General features: G+C 36.7%; 3 protein-coding genes across 3 annotated transcripts in view; 1 reads left to right on the top strand and 2 right to left on the bottom strand.

The window, feature by feature from the left end:
* Nucleotides 1-149: 149 nt before the first annotated feature.
* LOC117108307 lies at nt 150-4928 on the top strand. The gene is made up of 2 exons (XM_033250284.1): nt 150-1532; nt 1733-4928. Exons 1-2 carry the CDS (start codon nt 361-363, stop codon nt 2289-2291), a joined length of 1731 nt encoding a protein of 576 aa, XP_033106175.1. The 5' UTR covers nt 150-360; the 3' UTR covers nt 2292-4928.
* Nucleotides 4929-8538: 3610 nt separating this feature from the next.
* LOC117108305 (craniofacial development protein 2-like) lies at nt 8539-9315 on the bottom strand. The gene has a single exon (XM_033250283.1). The coding sequence runs from the start codon at nt 9313-9315 to the stop codon at nt 8539-8541; it is 777 nt and encodes a 258-aa protein (XP_033106174.1).
* A 5351-nt stretch (nt 9316-14666) lies between these two features.
* LOC117108304 (microfibril-associated glycoprotein 4-like) overlaps nt 14667-23927 on the bottom strand; it is a 24530-nt gene continuing 15269 nt past the window's right edge. Inside the window, exons 3-7 of the mRNA XM_033250282.1 lie at nt 19843-20104; nt 19326-19565; nt 17635-17786; nt 15414-15540; nt 14667-14797 (exon numbers count right to left, since the gene is read on the bottom strand). Coding sequence (XP_033106173.1) covers nt 14667-14797; nt 15414-15540; nt 17635-17786; nt 19326-19565; nt 19843-20104 — 912 coding nt within the window. The remainder of the gene's footprint in view (nt 14798-15413; nt 15541-17634; nt 17787-19325; nt 19566-19842; nt 20105-23927) is intronic.

Genomic DNA, 23927 nt, shown 5'->3' with positions numbered 1-23927 from the left:
ATTTTAACCCAGTGTTATGAGATATAACGATGGATAGATATTGGATGTGTTGCTACGAGTTAAAGCTCCGAGGTTTCGCGCACGTATATAACAGCTGTTAAAGGTACACACAACATTGCCTAACCTTACTATTTCTTTAAGGTACACCATGCCAAAAGCAAGAAAGGCCAGAGCAACGTCATCGACGGTCACCCGTCCACCACCAACCACGTCTGCTCAACCACCAGCCATCACTGAAATTGACTACGACAAACTGGCCGACGCCATTATAAGAAAACAGCAGTCTGCTACCAATATGCCGGGTGCCAGCTTAGTCAATCCATTGGCATCTCAACACAATATACCTGTGATGGCCATGGCATGGACTCGTTAGTCCCCACGGCGCTCGATCAAGGTACCACTGTGGACGACATGCTGTCCAACATAGTCAACACACACCCGAACAACCCAAACCCTTACCCACAGACCGAATTAATCGACGGTATTCCGTTAACAAAAATGGTGCCACAAAAAATTAAAAACAAAATTTGGCAAAACGAGTATGTAGATTTCAAAACACTCCTACCATCATTTAAAGAAGATCCCTGGGTTGCGAATATTGCGCCAGGCAACATCAACATTCAGCAGAGCAACTCCCACAAACAGTCGTTAACAATTCTTCAGTGGGTGGCGGCGTTTAATAAATTCTCTGCTGTACTTATCGAGAAAATTCCAGACCAAGCACCACATCTGCTCAAATACCATAGCTACACACTCGACTTGCACCTCCATGCCCAAGAAGGCGCGTGGCGTACATATGACGAGTCCTTTAGGATGTTACGTCAGTCCATGGGTCTACCGTGGAATAAATGGGTTGATGACCTCAAATGGAAAGCTACCACATCCAAATCAACACAAGAGACAAACAATTTTCGTTTTCGTCGCCTCCGCTTCTGCTTCGATTTCAACAACGGCGTCCCATGTACATCATCCCCATGCCCCTACAGGCACGTGTGTCAACTCTGCCGGGCTCCCCACCCAAAGCTGCGATGCTTCAAAAGACCCCGTAGCACGGTTCCCACCCAAGGAAATAGTAACACAAATCCACATCCAAGAACATTAGTGTCAACAACTCAAACAAACGAGCCACTCCCTACACTCGTTAACTCATACCGTCTAAACGAATACTTGGAGGGCTACAATCCACAACGGCGAAATGAACTTGTCAAAGGTTTTCGATTTGGATTCAACCTCGGCTGCACTTTACGCCCACCTCCAGGAGTATCTCAGAACCATAAAAGCACCCGAGAATACCCCGGGGTAATCCCTAAGTATATTGCAAAGGGCCTAGAAAGGTGCCGCATTGCTTGTCCATTTCCTACACCTCCATTCGACAGTTTTGTTGTTTCTCCTCTAGGGGTCATTCCCAAGTCCTCCCCGGGTGCATTTAGAGTAATTCATGATATGTCCTTCCCAAGGGGTAGCTCTGTCAACGAGGGGATACCAAGCGAACATCCACAGGTTTCTTACGATTCAATTGATACCATTATTTTGCTAGTTCAAAAATGCGGTTAAGGTAGCCTTATGACTAAAACTGACATTCAAGACGCTTTTCGCATCATCCCCATTAATCCACAAGACTATCCTCTCTTGGGATTTCAATGGGACAGTTTATTTTTTTACGACTGTTGTTTGCCGATGGGAGCTAGTAGCTCTTGTCAGATCTTTGAAAAATTTAGTACTGCACTTCTAGTGGATTATGGGAAATAAATTTTGGTTTTGGGCAATGTCTCACTTACTGGACGATTTCTTTTTCATCGGCCCTAAAAACTCCTCGATTCGGTTGCCATGCAATGTCGTTTGCCCTTCGAGAAATTACAAAAAATAGAAACAAACTAACATGGGCGAAAAATCGCCGGACCATGACGCTTAGAGAACTACAGTCTTTAATAGGCCTCCTCAATTTGGCCTGTGCGGTGGTACTCCCAGGTCGCGCCTTCCTCCGCCGGCTTATAAACTTAACCTGCAAAATTTCATACCCCTTTCACCACATTAACCTGAATCGAGAGGCCCAAGGTGACATTCATATGTGGTTCAAATTTCTTACATCTTTTAATGGGATATCTGTCTTCCTCAACAACAACTGGCTGATATCCGACCAGATTTGGCTGTTTACTGATGCTTCAGGAACCATCGACTGTGCAGCTGTCCTCGGTAAAAAATGGTTTGCATTTGAATGGCCATTTCAACTTAGTCACCACCAAATCGCAGTCAAAGAACTTTTCCCTATCGTTTTGGCACTCGAAATTTAGAAAAATTCTTTTTCGCTGTGACAACATGGCTATTATTCAGTTATCAAAAAGAAATCCTCCAAAGATCCCATAATAATGCGCCTACTTAGACGATTAGTAGTATTGTCTCTTAAACATAACATTCTATTTCGTGCAGATCATATCCCGGGGAAACAAAATGTCATTTCTGACCTCCTGTCTCGCTCACAATTTCAGGGAGCAAGACGTCTCGCACCAAACCTCAACGTGCAACAAGTGCTAGTTCCAGAAGAACTCTTACATATTTAACGCCTTCAGCGAGGTTTGTCGTTGCTGCCTCCCTCTCCCCAAATTCACAGAAAATATATAAACGCACCTGGGAAATCTCTACTTCTTGGCGGGGAATCAACAACACCCCTTCCAGCGATGTTAAACTATGCAATTTCATTGGTCACCTCTTCCAATCTGATTATGCTGCACGTTATATTTTAACACAAGTCTCAGCTATCGGTTACATTCACTGCGCCCAAAGTTGAAACAATCCCACAAAATCCTTTCTTGTGGCACGTGCGCTAAAGGGTGTTCATGCGCTCTCTGGCTCCTGTGATATCGGGGTACGTATCACTATCAAATATTCTAAGACATCGAGGGGGAAGCCTCCAATATCTCTCCTTATCCGTAGGTCGGCGGGTGACACTTGCCCAGTGTGGACTCTTGAAGTAGGCCTATACCTCGCCTATTTTAAGCATGTATCGGGGCCACATTTCTAATTACAGGACGGGAATCCAGTTTCTCCCTCATTCGTTAACTCCAAACTGAAGGCATTCAAATTGGAGCTGCAACCTGGGCAGCAGAAATGGGGCACCCCGAAGCGGAAATTCGCACTATGGGAAGATGGAACTCACAAGCCTTCCGCAATTACATCCGCATGTCGCATATGTTGGTCTGAGATGTCAGCAATTAGCTGGGACAATAAAACGCCGTGTAGTTCGCAAACACGCCTGTAAGCAGAGGGTTGGGGCAAAATTACACTCATAAACGTTTCATCTCCAATTCGTCCTGATTACCCTGTTGTTACGCCTTATCCACAGGCATTTCAGCATGAATGGGGCAGCACGTCGTCAGGCAATACTGTCCAAAAATAATTACTGGTACCCTGTTGTACCTCGCAACACTCATTTCAGATTCAGTGAGTTTACTTCACTGAAACGTGCCTGTCAGCGGCTGGCTGGGGCTACGTAGTGAAAACTATTTCTTTCGATATTGTACGTTTGCGAAATACATTAAGTCTTTAAAATGCCTGTCAGCAGTTGGCTGGGGCAGTTTACGCAGAACACTATGTATATTAACTTTTATTTTATTTTTGTATTTATGGCACTAAAAAAAAAATATTTACTAATGTGGTCTGGGAGTTTTCATCACTAAAAACGTGCCTGTCAGCAGCTGGCTGGGGCATCGCAGTGAACAAAATTCTCCTCGATACGGTTCACAGGATAACTCCGCTGATTAGAAACAGGCTTGTCAGCAGATGGCTGGGGCCGTTTTCAGCAAAAAAGGTCTGTAATAATTATTTTGGTATTTCCAGTAGGCCTACATATATTTTAATAAACTTTAAATCAGAGGGTTAGATTATGGCATGCTTTAATAAATTATATTTCACATAAAAGTTCGGCATACGCATCTGATAAGATGACCTTAAGATGACGTTTCAAGTAAACTTGAAAATTACGCATGCTGAGTAGCTAGATTTATATGGTTACAGTAAGTGTAGGTGTGATTCGGTCGTAATTCCTTCTCATACTATATTCATTTGGCCATGGCCTTGCTGCCTGCGTTGGGTGCTGACCCCTTCGGGGTCAGTGGCGCTACGGCACCCTGTCGCTTGGCTTGTTGGCCACTTTTTAAGAATTTTCACTATGGAAATTAATTTAGGGACCAATCGTGTGCGACGGTCCATTTGCCTTTTGTCGTAATAAATCACGACCGAATCACACTATATCTGATCATGTGTTACTTTATTGTGTACAGTGTATTGAGGGTACGGTCAAGAGTGGGTGGGGCCTTATAGTTAATTCTTAGCCCAGTAGACACAAATGCTTCTGTCAGCATTTAAAAAAAAATTAAGTCCATAAGCTTTTGTTTTCTGTCTGGCTGTTATTTTATTGTACCTGTTTAGCTTTTGTAATATTTTATCTTAACCAAGATAAGGCGATCGTTTCAAACATCATAATTGTCTTTCATTGCCTTTTAATAAGACAGCTAATCGAATCTAATTTTAATTTGCAGTTTGGTTAATATTCTATTTTTCCGATGTATTCTGGAGTGATATTTATATTGTCTTTTGGAGGCTAATAGTGCTTCCTGTTCGTGAACAAAATTGTCTAATAGCGGTATACTTCACAACCTTGGAATAAAGATGCATTGTCATTAAATTAATGGTCATCCGTAAATCATGAAGTACCTGCATGTGGTTACTGTCGGATATCCTAACACAATAGGGACCTTTCGATTTGCGACGACGTAGAACGTTAGTAGAACGTATTCACGTCATTTTAAATTAATTGTGCATTGTGTGCATTGTGTGAGTGGAATTCCACATGCCCCTGGTGCCATCACTGAATATTCAGACTCAAGAAACTCTTCAAATTATTGAGTTATGTTTTTTTCTAATACAAGATAACTTGGTAAGACAAATTAAATGATTGGCAGATTTGTGAAGACCTTCTCTAATCTCTAATGACAACATTGTTTTGATGACCCGTAAATATAATGTAATTTTGTACAAAAGAAATTATGCAAGATATCAATCTTCCGTTGATTTCCGTTTTAACAATAAGGTGAGATTAACACGACCTGTCACACAATAGCATATGCTTACATTCTAACTTGGAATTTAGAGGATATTAACCCACGATCCTGAAATTAGAAGTTTCGAAAATTTTCATCATCAGTGAAACGCTACAGAAAAGCCAACAGAAAGAAAGAAAGAAAGAAAGAAAGAAAGAAAGAAAGAAAGAAAGAAAGAAAGAAAGAAAGAAAGAAAGAAAGAAAGAAAGAAAGAAAGAAAGAAAGAAAGAAAGAAAGAAAGAAAGAAAGAAAGAACAAGAAGAAAAACTAGCGAGTAATGTCATGTCATTGTTGTACAGACGACGGAGTATTCAAACACGAGAACTTTATTCAATTCCTTCTCTTGAACAGTTTGGCGTTGCTATAAGAAGCAAACAAAAACAAACCTTACAATAATTCAACATAATGTCATTTGCTATGCCTAATTAACAAAGCAGCTCATTAAACATTCTCATTTAAAGTAATTGGCCTATAAAGTTCACTTCATTAATTTCCTAGATATGTTACAAAGCATCCAGATTTAATTAAACGATTCATCATAAAGTTAATAAAACATGGTATGTAATTGAGTAGTAATTATCTATGATTATCTATAGTTATACAGATTCTATCAATATTTCTTGCCATACCTTAAATTTTGATCTCTCCGCATTACTATACTGTACATAACTTTTTATTAAATCATAAATCAAATCTGAAATACAATTAATTCATAATACTAAAGTCTATATGCTGAAAATCGAAATAATACATCCAATACATAGTGAATAGCCTATCTTCGACTACCTAATAAATATTCATGTTGGTGTTCACTCAAGCGTGAAGAAAGAAAATGAACAGCGACGTTCCTCAAGGCCTATCAAGTTATGCGATCGAACTGTTCGTAGTACGATAATGCATTTATACCATTATTTCAACACTATATCCTATTTTGATGGAATAAATGTTATATTAATAATACAAACACTGTCTTATTGTGAAATTTATGTACAAAAGTTTAGCTCGGTGTAAGACCTAGGATACGTATAATAGTGTACAGAAAATATGGCGTCTGCGCAACGTTCGTACGTGCGGTAACCAACGCTTGGTTTAAAATTCTAATATCTCACAAAATCATCATTAAATCTTAACTATACAATATTCATAGGTTCGTATAAAACTCACCCTTTATCTGTCCTATTACAGAAACCTTGTAAACATTTCACACATCAATCATTCTAGCTTATATGCCTCAACACTAACGGATACGTTGCTAGCGTGAATCCTACGTCGTTGCTAGGCCTACCCCCAGCAAGTTTTCCACTTTTCAAACTATAGAGGGCGCTTAATAAACAATTAATTATTTCTAGACTTAACAATTGTCATTCTATATATAAACGCTGTATTGTATTCGTAATACAGGTCTTGGATTAAGGCCTTGATTTTTTTTTGAAATGATAATAAATTTTATAAACTGTAGTCAAAAAACAAATATAAAGTTCAATAATACAGTGACTTGAAGATTTATTCAGACAACAGCAGCAGGAAGCAGTGTATAATTATTATTATTATTATTATTATTATTATAAGCTGTCCATCGAGTCCGATGAAGACGACCGGTGAACCATTGATCTCCATCTGCTTTTGTGTCTGCTGTGAAGCTGCCAGCTACCAACGGGTATCTTCTTATCCTTCAAATTTCTCTTAACAGTATCCTTAAATCTTAGTCTTGGTCTACCAATGCTGCGGGAGCCGTTCTTCAGTTGTGAATAGAGTATTTGTTTAGGTAGTCTGTTGTTATCCAATCTGTTGACATGACCAGCCCATCTCAGGTTTCTTGGATTAAGAGTTCATACATACTTGGTAGATTAGCCTGGTCGAGGATATCCTTGTTTGGGACAAAATCCCACCATTTAACATTTAGAATTTGACGCAAGTGCCGCATCATGTAGGTGTTAAGTTTACGTGCTGCAGCTTTGTAGACAGACCATGCCTCTGCACCATACAACAGTGTGGAGAGTACAATGGCACGATATACTGCGCATTTGGTTTTGAAGGTTAGACCTTTGTTGTACCACACCTTCTGCTTTAATCTACCGTATGAGATGGAGGCATGTGACATCCTGATGCGGATTTTTTCATCCATCTTGTTGTCGTTCATGACTGTGGATCCAAGGTATTTGAATTTCGACACTTTAGCTAGTTGTCGGTTGTCAATATGGATGTTTTGACCGGTATCATGAGATCTCGGGGGTGGCTGATACATCATTTCTGTCTTTTTAATATTGATTTTTAGTCCGAATGCTTGAGCCGAGCTAGCAAATCTACTTATTATTTCCTGAGCGTCATCATGGTCGTGTGCAATGAATGCTGTGTCATCTGCGAACATAAGTTCTCTTACTAGTATCTTCTGGGTTTTGCTCACAGACTTGTACTGGTTGACATTGAATAAGTCTGCCCCAGGTCTGCTCAGGATCCATACACCCTTTCCACAGTCCTTGAAGGCATGATTGAGCACGACAGACAGGAATATGAAGAAAAGTGTGGGAGCTAGTACGCAACCTTGTTTTACACCGTTATTGACCTCAAAATGATCGGAAAGCTCTCCCTTTAGTCTTACCGAGGCCTTCATACCCGTGTGTAATGCACTAATAAGGTTGGTAAAGTGAGTGGGGCAGCCTATTTTCAAGAGAATTTTCCACAAAGTTGTCCTATCCACTGTATCGAACGCTTTGGTAAAGTCAACGAAGATCATATAGAGTGGCATATTTTGCTCTACACATTTCTCCTGAATCTGTTTGAGAGCGAAGATCATATCCACTGTTCCTATCCCACTTCTGAATCCACACTCAGGTAGAAAGTTTTCAGCATAAGAGGAGAGTCTGTTAAGCAAAATGCGTGCAAAGACCTTACCAGGTATCAATAACAGTGATATTCCTCGGTAGTTGCCACACATTTGACGGTCTCCTTTTTTGAAGATAGTCACTAGCTGAGCGTCCTTCCAATCCTGTGGGACCTCAGCATTTTTCCAGACCTCCCTGACGATGTCATGAAGAGAATTTAGCAGTGTGGTACCTCCTCTCTTAATGATTTCAGGATGGATTCCATCTGAGCCAGGTGATTTACCTTCACGCAGCATCTCTACTGCCTCCATAACTTCATCTAAGTCAGGGTAATTATCCATCCAGTTTTGTGTAGGGGATTGCTCCATACTTTCCGTCACATTTGGGTTGATGTTGGGTATCTCGTTTAGCAGTGCTCTGAAGTGTTCGGTCCATCTGGTGAGAAGATCTTGTTTCTCTGTGAGCAGCGTTGTGTTGTCAATGGCAAGCAATTGATTAGAGTGACTCACACGAGGGCCCCAGACCGCATTCATTCTTTGGTAGAAGCCTCTGATGTCATTGGTGTCAGCAAGAACTTGAAGCTCTGCAGCTTTGGCCATCCACCATTCATTCTTCAGTTTTCAGCATCGATTTTGTAGGAGTTTACTGTGAGTTTTGAATTTAGCCTTATTAGATCGGGTGTTCCTGTTGAGCATGTTGGTTCTGGCTTGATTCCTGGCATCCAGCAGTTGAACAAGTTCCGCACTGTTCTCATCAAACCAGTCCTCCTGTTTTTTGGTTGCAATGCCAAGGTGTTCTTCAGATGCATTGCACACCACCTCTTTGAATGCCTGCCATTTGTTCTCTGCATCACCTGGTGGTATGGTATCAAGCCTTTCTGTGAGTGTCTTCTCTAGCTTTTCTTGCACTTGTCTGTTCTTAATTCTGCTGATATTAAGTTTGTAGTTCGATTTTCTGCCTTTCATCATCTTTCTTCTTACTTTAAATTTAGTGATTGATCTGATCATGATGTGGTCAGTGCTGCAGTTGGCTCCTCTCATTGCTCTAGTGTCTAAGATGTCAACCAGATCACGCTGAAGGATGATGATGTAATCAATAAGGTGCCAGTGTTTGCTTCTCGAGTGCATCCATGAGTTTTTATGTGCTGGTTTGTGGTTAAAGAATGTATTAGTGATGGCAAGTTGGTGTTCTGTGCAGAGTGTAAGAAGAAATTCACCATTGGAGTTCAGCTTCCCACAGCCATACTTTTCAAGAACTTTGGGCCAGGTGATGTAGTCCTGACCAACTCTAGCGTTAAAATCACCCATGAGCATAATCTTATCAGATGGTGAAATAGTCCGGAGTGTGCTGTCCAGTTGTTGATAGAATTGATTGATGTTTTCAGTACTGTTAGTCATTGTTGGTGCATAAACGGCTATAAGGGTGCGGTAACGTTCATCAGATAAAGGCAATCTAAGTGTAATTATCCTGTCATTCACCAGCTTAGGTTCCCCTAGTTTAGTTTAGGAACAAGATCATTTCTAATAGCAAGAGCCACACCAGATTCACTACGTTGTCCCGTCGTTTTACCACTCCAGTATATGGTGTAGCCAGCTTCTTCCCTGATGTAACCAGTCTCAGGAAGTCTCACTTCACTCAGTGCTACAATGTCAATGTTGTATTTGCACAGCTCATGTGATATTATTGCACTTCTTCTCTCTGGTCGTCCAGAGTGTTGTCTATCTAGCATTGTTCTAATATTCCAAGACGCGAACTGAAATTTATATGAAGTCTGGACCTTTTTATCCTGGGCGACGTCCTGCCAGTATGGTTTCTTCGTAATATGAGACTTCATGGTTCATTGGGTAAGCTGACAAAGTAATTTAAGGATACACTGGGTTTTGTCAGTTGCCAATATACCCCTCTCCACTCTTGAAGTAGGCTGAGCTGGCAAGGATTAACCGAGACGAGCTCAGTAGTTCAGTAGTCGCAGTGAACGGCCAGAAGAACAGCAAAGTTTACTGTTCAGGTGCCCTCACAGATTGTCACCTCTCTGGGTTTTCTGTCTGGGTTTTCCATCCCATAGATCCTCAATGCTGTTGGCCTGGGAAAGATTCCAGTTACCAGTGGCGACCGCGTGGAGGTCAGCATGAAGTTTTGGCTGGCAGTAACTTCTCTCAAGGTACATCGTCACAGTCTAGCCCTTGGATACTTGATATCACATCATGGATCCAGCATCCAAAACCACCAAATACATCCAAATATACTGAGCGGCGTCTACGCACTCCCCTGTTGTGCGTAATTGACATACGCGTAACTACGGCCGGCATATACTGAGTCTATACGATGCTCATTCGACCGTACCAGTTTAGCTGTGAGCACTTGACACCTTAAAGCCGGTTTTCCACTAGGCTAATTTATTCGCGAGAATGGAAAGCGTCGGTTGGCTTTCTGAGCTCTGATTTGTTGCGCATTTTTTTCGCTTCCCAAAAAGTAGAAAAGTTCGAACCACCTGAAGCGAAAACTCTGATAGAAACGTGAATGTGCATTTTGTTCGTTTTGAAAAAAGTAGAAACATTTCGAACTACTGATTTTGCTTCAGAAGAAGCGAAAAACTCAGACAGAAATGTAAATGCGCGGTTTTTTAAATGGCGCTATATAAGTTCTTACCTTATTATTATTATTATTATTATGTGCATGAACCGACGCCTTCGATTCGCGCGAACACATTTGCCTATTGGAAAACAGACTTAACGCCGTCTGCCCCCCCACCCCACGATTGTCGGTGGATTTTGAGAGGATCAACATTACACGATTCTCCGCTTAAAGTCACCTCATACATACAGCAGCTGCTGCTCTTACGAGCCAAAACTCCAGAAAGTTAATACTTGCTAGAGAGAGCAACAGTAGCGCCGTCCCATAGAACATTTTAAGAATGCGCCCCCTTTTTAGCCTATGAACACTGGAACATCAATACTTGTATAGATTGACTGCATCGACGTAAATATCGAGATATTACCCGTATTGCCACAAGTCTCTAATTTTATTGAATTTTTCTAATGTTACAGTAGACACTTTCGGAGAGCGCCACCATCGTCTTTTGCTAGCAACTTTTTATGTTGTCGAATTTGGTAATCGGGGAATTAAAGTCAGAAAAGTATATTATGGAACGCCATTAGTACAAAGAATAATTTCAAACGCCATTGGTGCCAAAATGGACTTATTTTTAAATAGTTTTCACAGACTAAGACAAATTTTAGGGACTGGAATCCAGTCTAGATCCGGATGCGTGGCACACGTCTTAGGTTCCGTCTCAATTTATTGATATGTTCCTTTTGTTCATTGGCTAAAGAGGGAGCACAGTCTTTACATGTTCAATGGGAAGGCGCTGTTGCTCTCTAGCAAGTAATAACTTCCAAGATTTTTTTTATCCTTAGATGTATGGGGGTTACCACACATATAAAGGCCTGTCACTAAACATTAGCACCCACTTTACTTTCATCCAGCTCCCACAATTATTCCGCATCCCCCTCTCCCAATTCTTCTTCTCCCCGACATTAAGACCGATCAGCCCTTTCCCATTCTAAATGTCAACACTCTTAGACACCCACTGCAAAGTAAGACACATTTTTTTAATTTCAGAATAAGTGACTTAAAAAACGTTTCATTTTAATCAATATCATTCGGCTTCAGAGCGTTTAGTACACCTCTAACGAGCATTTATAGTATGAAATGTATTCTATTATTATTATTAATAATAAAAATAATAATAATAATAATAATAATAATAACAATAATAAAAATAACAACAACAACAACGACAACGACAACGACAACAACAACAACGACAACAACAACAACAACAACAACAACAACATGACCCATCATTAGGTAAACGCTTCCTCACAGCTTCTACCAAGGGGTATATTAATATATTTTTAGATTTCAAGAGAGTGTAAAAGCCTTCACTGGTGTTTACGTAGTTTAGCACCCTCACACACAGAAATTACAATATAGCGATTAGGAGAGCGGAGAGAATGGTAGAAGAGGCAGAGTACGTTGACGTTTGTACACTCTTAGTCCAAAATCATTAGTGTTTAATCTGAAAATTTTTCATAACAAGCTAAATCTTTCAGGATAAGTCTAGAATCATGAATGGAATAACATACTAAAAGTCTTGGAAAATCTTACTGGAGCTTTCCCAAGATGGTGTCTAAAATAGCCGCCAATTTTATATTTTATCCATAGAGCTATTAAACAACTAGAGTGCTGACAAGATGGCGAAGCAATGCAGAGTTATGTATGTGTAAAATCCAAGATGACCGTCGTAGTAAAGCGCCACCTTCAGGCTTAGTATACATACTATTACCATAAATAAGCCCTCTGACTGACTATTATTTCATTAATGATAATAAGTTATGGTAATAACAAATTATTAAACTGTCGTAGCCAAAAAGAGGCCAAGTAGAGCATCTTATTCAAATATTAAAAAGAATTGAAACCGTGTACATTACACCCATACACTGCAACTCTCGAGTTTCTAACATACGGGTAACTAACTGTACTGAAATTTCTGTGTAAATTGAGGGCGCAATTGCAAATGATGGTGCTTAGGCGAAATTTGATTGGCTAAATCTATGGCAGCCATCTGGGATGGTACACACATACAGCTCTGCGTATTTCGAACATCGAATACATTGCAGTTAGCGCTCTAGTATTCTTATTATATCATTTCATTTCATTTATTTATTCAGACAAGTGTCTTGGGGTCCCAAAAGCAACAAAATCACCTTGACAAAAGTCTGGAGCCCCAGAAAACAAAACTTAACTACATTATTAGCGAGTATATAAAAAGAAATGTTTTTAATGTAAAAAGTGAAAGGCCAAGACAATTAAAATAATAATAAAAAAAAAACACAGATTTCGCACACAATTGAATAATAGATAAAATTTCATAAAAGAACGATAAAAAATTTAAGCGTCGAGAAAAAATTGTTTAACTTGCCTTAAGAAAACCGAGAGAGAACAAAGGACTGCAGAATCTTTTAGTTCAGAAGGAAGTGAGGATCAGAGAACAGGGAAACGATGGATAGCAGAGAATTTGAGACAATAAATGAATCAATCAATCAATCTCTATGATTTTATCATATCTTTGCAGCCAAACAAGTTGAAAGAACAAATAAAGTGTCTAAATATATGTCTTAATGTAGAAGGAATACAATAAAACCGTTACCTAGTGGGTTCAAATCTTATAAGTACACAATTACCAAGATGGCGTTCAAAATGGCCGCCATTTTAAAATGTTATCATATTATTGCAACCAATTAAGTTGGAAGCACAAATGAAGTGTCTAATTACATATTGTAAGGTACAAGGAATACAATAACTCTAAGATGATGTACAAAATCTGGTAGAGATACAATACTGTCAGGGGCAGCGCTGTGGAGGGGTGGGGGTCTGACGGGACAAATGACAACTGTCATGGAATTCTGGACCACTCGTCTAGGAATTTCCAGCAAGGTCGTCGGGGAAAATCAAATCTTGAGCGCCGAAAGTACACAAAAACCAAGATGGCGTTCAAAATGGCCGCCATTTTAAAATGTTATCATATTATTGCAACCAATTAAGTTGGAAGCACAAATGAAGTGTCTAATTACATGTTTTAAGGTACAAGGAATACAATAAGACCATTATCTCGAGTGTCCAAATTTTAAAAGTATCCGAAAACCAAGATGGCTTCCAAAACAGCTGCCATTTTAAAATGTTATCATAACTTTGTAACCAGACAAGTTGGAAGCACAAATAAAGTGTCCTAATCTTATAAGTAGCCCAAAACCAAGATGGCGTCCATTTTTAAATTTTATACATTTGCACCCAGACGGCTTGCAAGCAGAAATGAAGTGTTTAAACATATGTTTTAAGGTACTAGGAATACAATAAAAGCATTATCTTGAAGTTCCGAATCTCATAAGTGTCCAAATCTTACAAACACTACAAAATTTGAATTTCTGTAAATTCGCAACCAAGCAGGTTAAGAAGTAAAAATAATGTATCTAAATATAAGTTTATTGCACAAAAACTCGTTTTGAATTTCCAAAAATTACCAGTAACTATAAGATGATGTACAAAATCTGGTAGAGATACAATACTGTCAGGGGCAGCGCTGTGGAGGGGGGGGGGGTCTGACGGGACAAATGACAACTGTCATGGAATTCTGGACCACTCGTCTAGGAATTTCCAGCAAGGTCGTCGGGGAAAATCAAATCTTGAGCGCCGAAAGTACAAATCAAGCATTTCTCTAATCTGTCAAATTTGAGGGAATAAAAACTTTAGTTTAGTACGAGAAGTACTACCGTATGTGCGAGGTGTTGTATACTAATGCGATCTTGTAGGTTGAAGTGGTGGTGCCAGCTTTTCCATGACAGGGGATGGTACCTCCGACGGAGTTAGTACCCCGTCCGAGAGACTCTTAACTTACATGTTTTTTGTTTGTTTGTTTTGTTTGTATTTTTTTTAATCAAATTTCTATTTTAAATAAAGAATCCCATAATTAACACAAAATTGTATTATTTTTTAATAACAAAATTCTCCGACAAATTTTATTTTTCCCCGATTAGGGTGTGGGGGTTAGGCTGGTAGCCCCGACAGGGGGTTAGTACTCCTAAAGCATAGTTTCCATAAAAAATCGCTGCACGCTATCGCCAACTTTATTGGCGACGCTGATTGGTCAGTTGAATCAAGGAACATTACTGATTTATATCGGGGACAACTACTCAGTGAAAGGATTGCAGTAAAAACGCTGTAGCGACTGCTGAGTAGCGATTGTATAGAAACCAAGCTTTATAGGGGAGCTAATGGGCGAGTTCGACAGACTTAATTTGCATGGATTCCTATCAAATCCTAAAAGAATCACGTAATTAAACCAAATTTTATTATTTTATATCAAACATTTACTAAGACAAACTTATCTTTCCCTCACCACGCTAGGTTTCTCCGACAGGGGTGGGGTTTATGGCACCCTAGTCCTCCAGCCCATTTTCCAAGGTTAATATATTAATCGAAGTGATAAAAGAAATGTAGATTATTCTATGTTCCAACCGTGTTATCTCACAGACAGAAGAACTTCTATTTCGTTATTTGTCTATTCTTCATATTAAAGGATTGGAAACCATAAAATAATGTAGCAATCCTTGAACTAATAAATGTTCGAAATCCAACACTTAAAAGGCAAACTTAATGTTTCTACATGCTGTGACAGGATGTGACACTGTGTCTGTTGTCTGTCATAAGGCCAAGCATAAATTTGGGTGTATAATTTGACGAAAGCACCCAAAGAGATGGTGAAAAGAGCTGGAGAAACTTGTATTGTGAAACTTTATGGAGCCAGAAAATTGGAACCGCCGCATCGACAGGATTTGAAAAATCTGCCGCCAACTACTGGTGTAGCAAAGTCATCATTTGAACCGACTTTCACACTTCACTATTGGTTGGATCAATAGAAGACATCATGTTGTACCTGACACTTTTCTAAACATGGTGTCATGTAGGTGCAAGGAAGATGGTTTAGCAACATCACATGTAGTTGCAAGAACCTTGTACTCTTTTCCACCTAAATGCGCAATAGATATTGTAGTCAAACACCACTGATTTTACCAACATATGTCAATAATGGTACAATGATATTGTTCCAACAGTGGATAACAGTGCTGAAAATAATGTAACAGATGATGAATGTAATGATTCGTATTTGCATATCTATATTGTCTAGTGAACAGGGCAAATTTTGAATATCATCTTAGTATTTATTTCAACAACACCCAAAAGTGTTTAAAAAACACCAAAACCGACACTGAGTTATGGATACTGAGGAGTTGGAAATTATTTTTGAAATAAAACACATGTTTAGATACCTTACATTCCAACATGCTTGCTTGCAAACGTACAGTACATTAAAAATGTATGACAGACCTTTTGCACTTCTCTTGTAGTAGTGTTGTAGTACCTATACGATATGACGTTAAATTTAATGATTTTAACCTATTGTTCACAACTTCACATGTTGGTACCCAAGGTACCTTCTGCTTCCAACATTTAGTTTTGTAAAATTATGGTAAAGTTCGACAACGGCAGCCATTTATAGATGCAATCTGGTATTTATAAGATTTAGACCTTCATATATATTGATTTTATTGTATAAAACTTGTTTTAAACTTCCAAATTGTCTGGTTGCTAAAATAAATTTTGTGAATGGCGGACTTTGGACACTATCCTAGTTTTGTGTTACTAACTGTATAAGATTTGGACCTTCTAGATAATGATTTTATTGTATTCCTTCTACCTTAAAATATGTTTAAAAACTTCAATTGGGTTTCCAAATCTTTGGGTTCTAACCGGGTTACAATGGTATGATAACATTTCAAAATGGCGGCCTTTTTTTGCAGCCATATTGGTTTTGGGTACTTATAAAAATTAGACCCTAAATATAATGGTTTGATTCTATTCCTGTACATGAAATCATACGACTTCATTTGTGCTTGTAACTTGTCTGGTTGCAAATTATGATAACATTTTAAAATGGCAGCCATTTTGGACGCCATCTTGGTTTTCGGGTACTTTTAATATTTGGACATATATATGTGCACGCGACAAACAAATGCATTGAATACACAATGTTATAGCTGTCTCTTATACACATCTAGATGTGTATAAGAGACAGTATTTATCGTCACCATTATCTAATTATTGTCATGATAAGTATTATATTACTGTACCATAAACTGTTGTGCAGTTAGAAGTACAAGGTTTTTTTTTTATGTTCGTCGAGAGTATAGATGTACTCGTGAATGACAGTAAATTACTAAAAATGTCTATACATATAGTTATTTAGCCTAATCATTATTCATTGCAAACATATATTTTAGGCTAGACTACAGTCAGTGGTATGAGTTGTGATATTTTTATTATATAAATGGGGATTCGAGTCTGTTGTGTTTAACCCTATACTCTTCATCATAATGCTGGCATATACAGTACTACTCGAGCCTTGCATCATGAAACCGCTTTAAAAATAAAAACAAACTATTTGCCAATTCCAATGTGGTATTTTAGACGTGCTAATCTTTTAATCATGCTTGTCATTGTATTCTAAATGTTTTTAACCAGGAATTTAGTTGGGGAAAGGACGGGCCGGCTTCCCCTTAATCCGCCACTTGATATTATGATATGTGTCCTACAGTCAATGCCAGAGACACTATCAACAGATCTCTTTTAGGTCAGGGTGCTTGCGAACTTTCTTTTAGATATTAAATTAAGTTAGCGCCCAAGTTCAAGGTAATTAGATTCTATTCTCAGATACTAGACCTCAACAATGAACCAAGACAACTTGATTGTAATTTCTTTATATGTTTAATTTCAAATCAACAAACGGTATATACCAACACTCGTTTTCATTCGTTGACATGGTGACTGTGGTATATAACACAATTTACGTTTTTTAGATTTTCTTATATTTTCCACATAATATAAATTTCACTTTCAACAACATGCAATATAACGTGTGCAGATAATCTACAAAATGACCATATTAAACATAATTTATATTTAGGTTTATATTTGATAATAGCTGTGTCTATACGAACTTATATTTAAACAACCAGATATAAATACGCGACTGTCACAAAGTATTAGGCTTATTTAGAGAAGTGCTCCAATTTCAAATCTCATTGAAATCATCTTACTTTTGCAGTGCTTGTATCATACTGACAAATAATAAGAGTCGCAACACACGAATCAGCGCCAACACGTAGTTGCTCCTTCACCTTGTATAATAATAGTCCTATCAGCACAACCATTGACCAAACAATCACAATTACAGCAATTAAGTGTTTCACTGAGCAATAACCAAATCAACAGAAAAAAACAAACAGCACAGTAACGTTGCAATTCAACATCGAAACATTGTATGATGATATCATTAACATAGTCATCATTATCAACTTTTATCATAAAATGCATTAATTAACAATAATATTTTTTCCCTCTTTTGTGCGAATCACCCACTTTTATTTCAATACTTTTTCATTTAACACAAATACAAAAATTTGTACAAAATGACACTCGGGTTGTAGAAGCCCTTTTTACAATACATTATACAATTTTGAGTTCCTTGTGTGTTTTTTTTTTTGTAACTTTTACTATTTTTACACATAAATTTATATTTATAAAGAAGTAAACAAAAATTACATTTCTGAAAGTTAAAGTTTGACCACTTTTTTTTTGGCTTTTTCTTTGTTTGTGAAAAACTCACAAGTGGTAAGACTTTTAAACTCGGATGTGAACATTGCCCAAGGACATTTCTTCCCTAGATTTAGTCTATACATCACTTTACATTTAAATATACAAAAACTTAAAATTGAAACTAATTCATTAACATTGATAATTTGACCAATATGTATATATATGAAAGCTTCACGATAATAGTATCTGTTTTGATATTTGGACATTATAAAACCTTTCATAAAACATTGTTACTTTGCATAGGCCTATATTTATGTTACCACCTGAACGACATTTGAAACATTTAACAACGCATTTCTTAAATGTGCATATATCCATGACTTTCATTGTAACTAACATTATCATATATTCGTATTTTGCATTTGATATATTTTATAAACTCACTGAAACAATAAACTCAGGTTTTTGATAGTAACTTGTTATTATTATTATGACGTCTGATAGTAACTTTGGGTCACACACACATGAACCACGTCATTTAACATTTTTGTGGCAACCACGACAGAACGACGAAACACCAGTCTTATTCGCCAAAACTGTACTATACAATTTAACATGATAGGCCTGCAAGACGCGCAGGCTTTACACCTATCAAACTATGGCACACTGGTTTCTTTTATTAAACATATGATAATCCTGCAAGACGTGCAGGCTTCCACCTAACACAATTTCTGATAGGTCTGCACCTATCAGACCACGTCCGTCACTCGTGAAATGGCAAGTTAGTATAAATTTGTACACGCAGCATTGAATGAATTGAAGAATCGCAATCGCACCTGAATATTTAAATCCGACTCGCGTGCTTTATTATTGAGGGCGCTATTAAATGTATTAATTTATCTCCAAATAATCTAGTGCGAAACGTTATGTAAGTCAAACGTAACAGTGCTAGATCGAGGAACCCATATAGAGCACATTGGTGTTACACCACTGATAGAGCTTGATGCTTTTCTATACTGAAGTATTCTAGAAAAGTTTCATAAAAGATTACATAAAGCATAAATTATATGATCCTTGCTGATTATTGATAGGCCTATTTATCAATATAGGTTGTATGTCGAAATACAATTTATGGAATAGATATTTGATAAAAATTTTTTGTTGAACAAATACATCTAAAGTTAAAATCTACGAATTTTCATCTCAGTTGTTTTCAATGAATAGTAAAAACCTTTCCAAGCATTCCACACGACTCCAGTAGCGTACTCGTCGGTGACACCCTTCATGTACAAGCCGTTCAAGTTCGACTCATGACAATCATTGTACCACCATGCTCCTTTGAATTTCACCGCACACATATAGGAGACCAAATCATGATCTCTATCATAAGTTGAAAATTGACAATTACGATGATAATATCCAAGAGAGTCGCCTACATATCGGAACAAAAAAAAATGGCTTAAATACGCTGATAATAAATATATACATACATATATCATATATAAATTATATCTATGTCTCTTAATACAGTTCATTTTGCTTGTTTTATTTTTTTACGCTAAAAGCACCAAATAAGCAAAACTTATGATTTTAAATACCATACATAAAAACAAAATGAGTAGTAAAATAACACGCATACTTTAATGAATAAAATTTAAAAAATTGAATATATTTTCTGTTATATTTTTATTATCTCACTATAGACCTACCTGCATCGCCACTGTAATTACCAATTACCAGTTTGTAATTGTTCTGTTCGTCAGCAAGTCGAAAGTTGTCGTAGTGGGCGTACTTAGATTCCCCTTCGAAAGATGACATGTCAACTCTTAATTCGTAGTTACCTGCAGACGAAAGCCGATGGATTTTCTCATTACCAAGCCAATGCTCGCTATCGACATTCCCAAATCCGAATTTGTATTCTGACCAATCTTTATAGAAGTTGATGGTTCCATCTTTCCGTCTTTGGAAGACCTTTAAAGTTACAATCCCGCTCTCAATTAGGAAAATTTAAACGTAAATAAGTGTATATATTATTGTATACATATTTTTTTTAAATTATTTATATCATAACATAAAACATACAAGTACATTACAAAGCAAACAAACCACTTCAGAAAAAAGAAAAAAAAAATACATTTCTAAAAGGCATATTTCATTTTCTCAATTTCTCAATGAGCTAAAAAAATGATAATCAAAATGTTTTACTTCAATTTTTTTTTATAGAAAAGAAAAGGAGAAAAACAACACACACAATTTCTTGTATAATCCTTTAGTTATAATTATATTTTTGTAATTTTTTAATCATAATAATTTAATATATTTCATTTCTCCTCAAATTTTTCCAATATATTTGTTCTATAAGCAATGCCCTTTTCCATTATATAAATCTTGTTTAGTTCCCCTTATAAAAAGGTCATAGATGGTAATATTACCAGGTATCTACATTTATAAATGCTTTGTTTTGCCCAGATAAAGCAATTTTGCTACAAATTATAATTAATATTATTCAATTCAAATATTAATTCTTCCTTTTTTGGAATTGTTTTTATTTTTTGACTTTCTATTTTGTGTTTACTGTCTTACCATAGAGATAAATTTCTTGCCAGAAATTATTTATACAAGTACAATCTACAAATAAGTCAATTGTTTCCTTTTCTTTTTATACAGAAAGTACATAATTCCTTTTCTTCTAACTTCATTTGTGTTAATTTTTGGTTTGTGATCAGAACGTTCATATTTATCTTATACTGAAAAACTCTACTTTTTATATCATGCTGTATCATAAATGGTAGTTTATATATTCGCTCTCAGTCATCTTGATTGAAGTTATATTTTGAATTCCAAAAAATCTCAGAAGTAGTTTTAACATTTTTATTATTCAAAAAAAAAAAAAATAAAAAAAATAAAAATGTAAATCTGTTTAGTTTTAATGCCTTTAAATGGAATAATCTAATTAAAGCATAAATTCATTGTTTCGTTTTGTCTCATGTGTTTTCCTATTTTGTAGAAGCATCCATTTTTAATTGATTTGGAATTGCTGATATTAGAAAACACCAATTTAGGTTTAGAGATTTGTTGACCACTTTTTTATCCATACATCAAAATTATGCAATTGCCCTTCCTCATTGTATAAATCTTGAATATACACCATACCACATTCATACAAAGATCTAATAAAAAGAGTTTTACTGTTAATTTTAATATTCTGGTTATTCCAAACAATGAACCTACTTATACAATATCCTTCATGAGTAAATTTATCCACTTCACTTAGGTAACATTATATTTCTTTATAAAAAAGAGGAATTTCATTGTTTGGATGAAGATATTTTGATTCATATTTACAAAAAAAAAAATGTTTTGTGTAATATTTAAAAAATTCTTTCCATCTTGACTTTTCATCATTTAAAAGTCTTTGTATCCACCTAAGTCTCAAAGATTTAAACATTGATTTATTCAACATCAACCATATTTTTATATAACCTTTTTTTTCCATTCCAAATAAAATTAAATAATATGTCTTCAATTTGTTTAATTAAACTAGTAGGGACTGGTGAAATTGAGACCACATAAATTAATTTTGAAAGTGCAAAACTTTTTATAATTTGGATCTTTCCAATTAGTGTCAGATTTCGTGTTTTCCATACATTTAAGCATTTTTGCAAATCCCCCAGTTTATTTTTAAATTTTCACACAGCTTAGAGTTATATGAAAAATAAAAGCCAAGAGCTTGAATGGGAGATTTTGCTATTTCTACTCCTGGTAATGTATCTTTGAATTTGTATTGTATACATAATGATGGTTGTTGACAAAGAAATGGACCATGTCATATTAGGTATATTTAGACTTTTTGTAGGTTTTATGTATCTGTAATTCGGGCACTCAGTGCGTCGTACAACGTCGTACAAGACCGTCTGTGGTTAGCCATTGAACCATAATGAAAGTGCCGTTAAGTTTTTTTTTTTGCCACAAATGCCACTTTTTCGGAATAATTCCAACTAATTAACTAGATTTGAACTCGTCACTGAGGACGAGTTTGGCGATCCGCCGTACTTTGACCATCAACAAGCGCGCGTGGTGCTGATTGAAAAGTATTATATGCTAAAATATGCTCTAATTTGTTTTTAAAAAGATTAATTTTGAGCATTTTAAAAGATTTACACATGTGTACACGTACATCTTGACGTCCGTGATATGAATACGGTGTCACAAACCCAAAATATGTAACAAAACGTAATTTCCAGCCTCAGTACGTGCTATGCGCGTGGAAATGAGCGTACGGCGGAATACTGAAAATGACCTGAAACGTGCTTTAAATTATCTGAAGTGATATTGACAATTTTCAAATTTTAACGCACAAGTACGAGTACCTTACAACGTGCCCGAGGACGGTAATGGCACACGAAATAATTTAAAACATCCTGTTGGTTGGTAATGCCACACGAAGTTTCCCTTCATATGAATTATGTATCAGTCTGATAGCGTCGAAATACAGTCTGCCGCCCTCTGTTTTGAATTTTCTTTACATCTTTTAAATAAAAAAGATGAGATGATTCCAAAAAATATTTTTTTTACCATGATGATGTTATCAAAAATGAAAAATAAAGGGGCACTTCCGAAAGAGAATTGTCTCAGTTATAACATACTCACAGGTGAAAGACAATCGATCAAGAATAAGAAAAATGCGTTCAAATGAGTAGAAAAATAATGACATCATAAATAAATTTCAGTTTTTTAAAATTCAGATAGCAATATAATGACGTCAAAATGTCCGATCAGCCATAATGATCTATAAAATCATATCTACAACTCGTGTGTTTTCAGAATATGTAATAAAATTTAGTGTTACCTTTCATCTTAAGGAGCTATAACTGATTAAAAATAGGCATAATTTTAAGCATGTATAATTGTTGACGCATATGTACGCGCACGTTAAGACGCGCGAACGGAAAATTAAAGTACCTGACATTCACCTTGACCTGAAGTGTATGCCCATTTAATATGATTACGACTAGCACTACGACTAAATGACGCGAACCTCGACTAAAATGATACCTACGCAGGCTGATTTTTTTAGTCAGCCTAGGGCTGACCCCACTAAAAACGTGTTTTTGTAACTCACAATAAAGTGAAACGAATAAAAACGATTGTATACTCAGGTTTGATATATCTTCGGCGTGTTTAACAAAAGAGACATCAAGTTTAGCTTCCTAAAGGAGAAATTAACATGTTTTGCTAGTCACATGCGATAGCTCCTGATTTGCACGAAATCCCCTCGCTTTGCGACCACCTAGCTTCATCATAACAACAACAAAAATGGCGCCGCCCTCGCTCGGGCTCAACTATAATAGTTTCTCTAAAGAAAGCAAATGTTAAGTGACTGTTCAAATTCTCTATTGTAATATGTTAACAACTAATATAATTACTATTATAGAAAATTAATTAAACGAATAATGGTCTATTATGAATTATGGGGAAATATATTTTTGAACCACAGACGGCAGCTTAATATTCATCCGCGTTACCGGATCTCTAAAATAGTTAGCCCTTTTCGGTTAGTTTGATAGTCGTGGCTTGCCAGTCGTCTTCAGTTGAACTAAAACTAGGACTTGATTTAGTCGTAGTTAAAATTTCGACTACGTTGTTTGTGAATACAAATTGAAGTTGAAGTTGCAACTAGCACTAAATGAAGTTCTAGTTCGAAGAAAATTTGTAGCACATACTTTTTATAATCAGTGATATCTCTTTTAACAACATATCCAATTTTTTTTTAAATGTAGCAAAAAAAAAAAAT

The sequence above is a fragment of the Anneissia japonica genome, unplaced genomic scaffold, assembly GCF_011630105.1.
Source record: "Anneissia japonica isolate Jap-2015-1 unplaced genomic scaffold, ASM1163010v1 scaffold426_len1935630_cov189, whole genome shotgun sequence".
NCBI classification, from domain to species: domain Eukaryota; kingdom Metazoa; phylum Echinodermata; class Crinoidea; order Comatulida; family Comatulidae; genus Anneissia; species Anneissia japonica.
This window is presented reverse-complemented; position numbering and strand designations above follow the sequence as displayed.

Bases quoted from the DNA above. Each gene is read 5' to 3' on its own strand.
- LOC117108307 (XM_033250284.1), top strand. From the start codon at position 361: ATGGACTCGTTAGTCCCCACGGCGCTCGATCAAGGTACCACTGTGGAC. The intron at 1,533-1,732 runs GCTAGTTCAAAA...CTGCACTTCTAG, and splicing joins TCAATTGATACCATTATTTT to TGGATTATGGGAAATAAATT.
- LOC117108305 (XM_033250283.1), bottom strand. From the start codon at position 9,315: ATGACTAACAGTACTGAAAACATCAATCAATTCTATCAACAACTGGAC.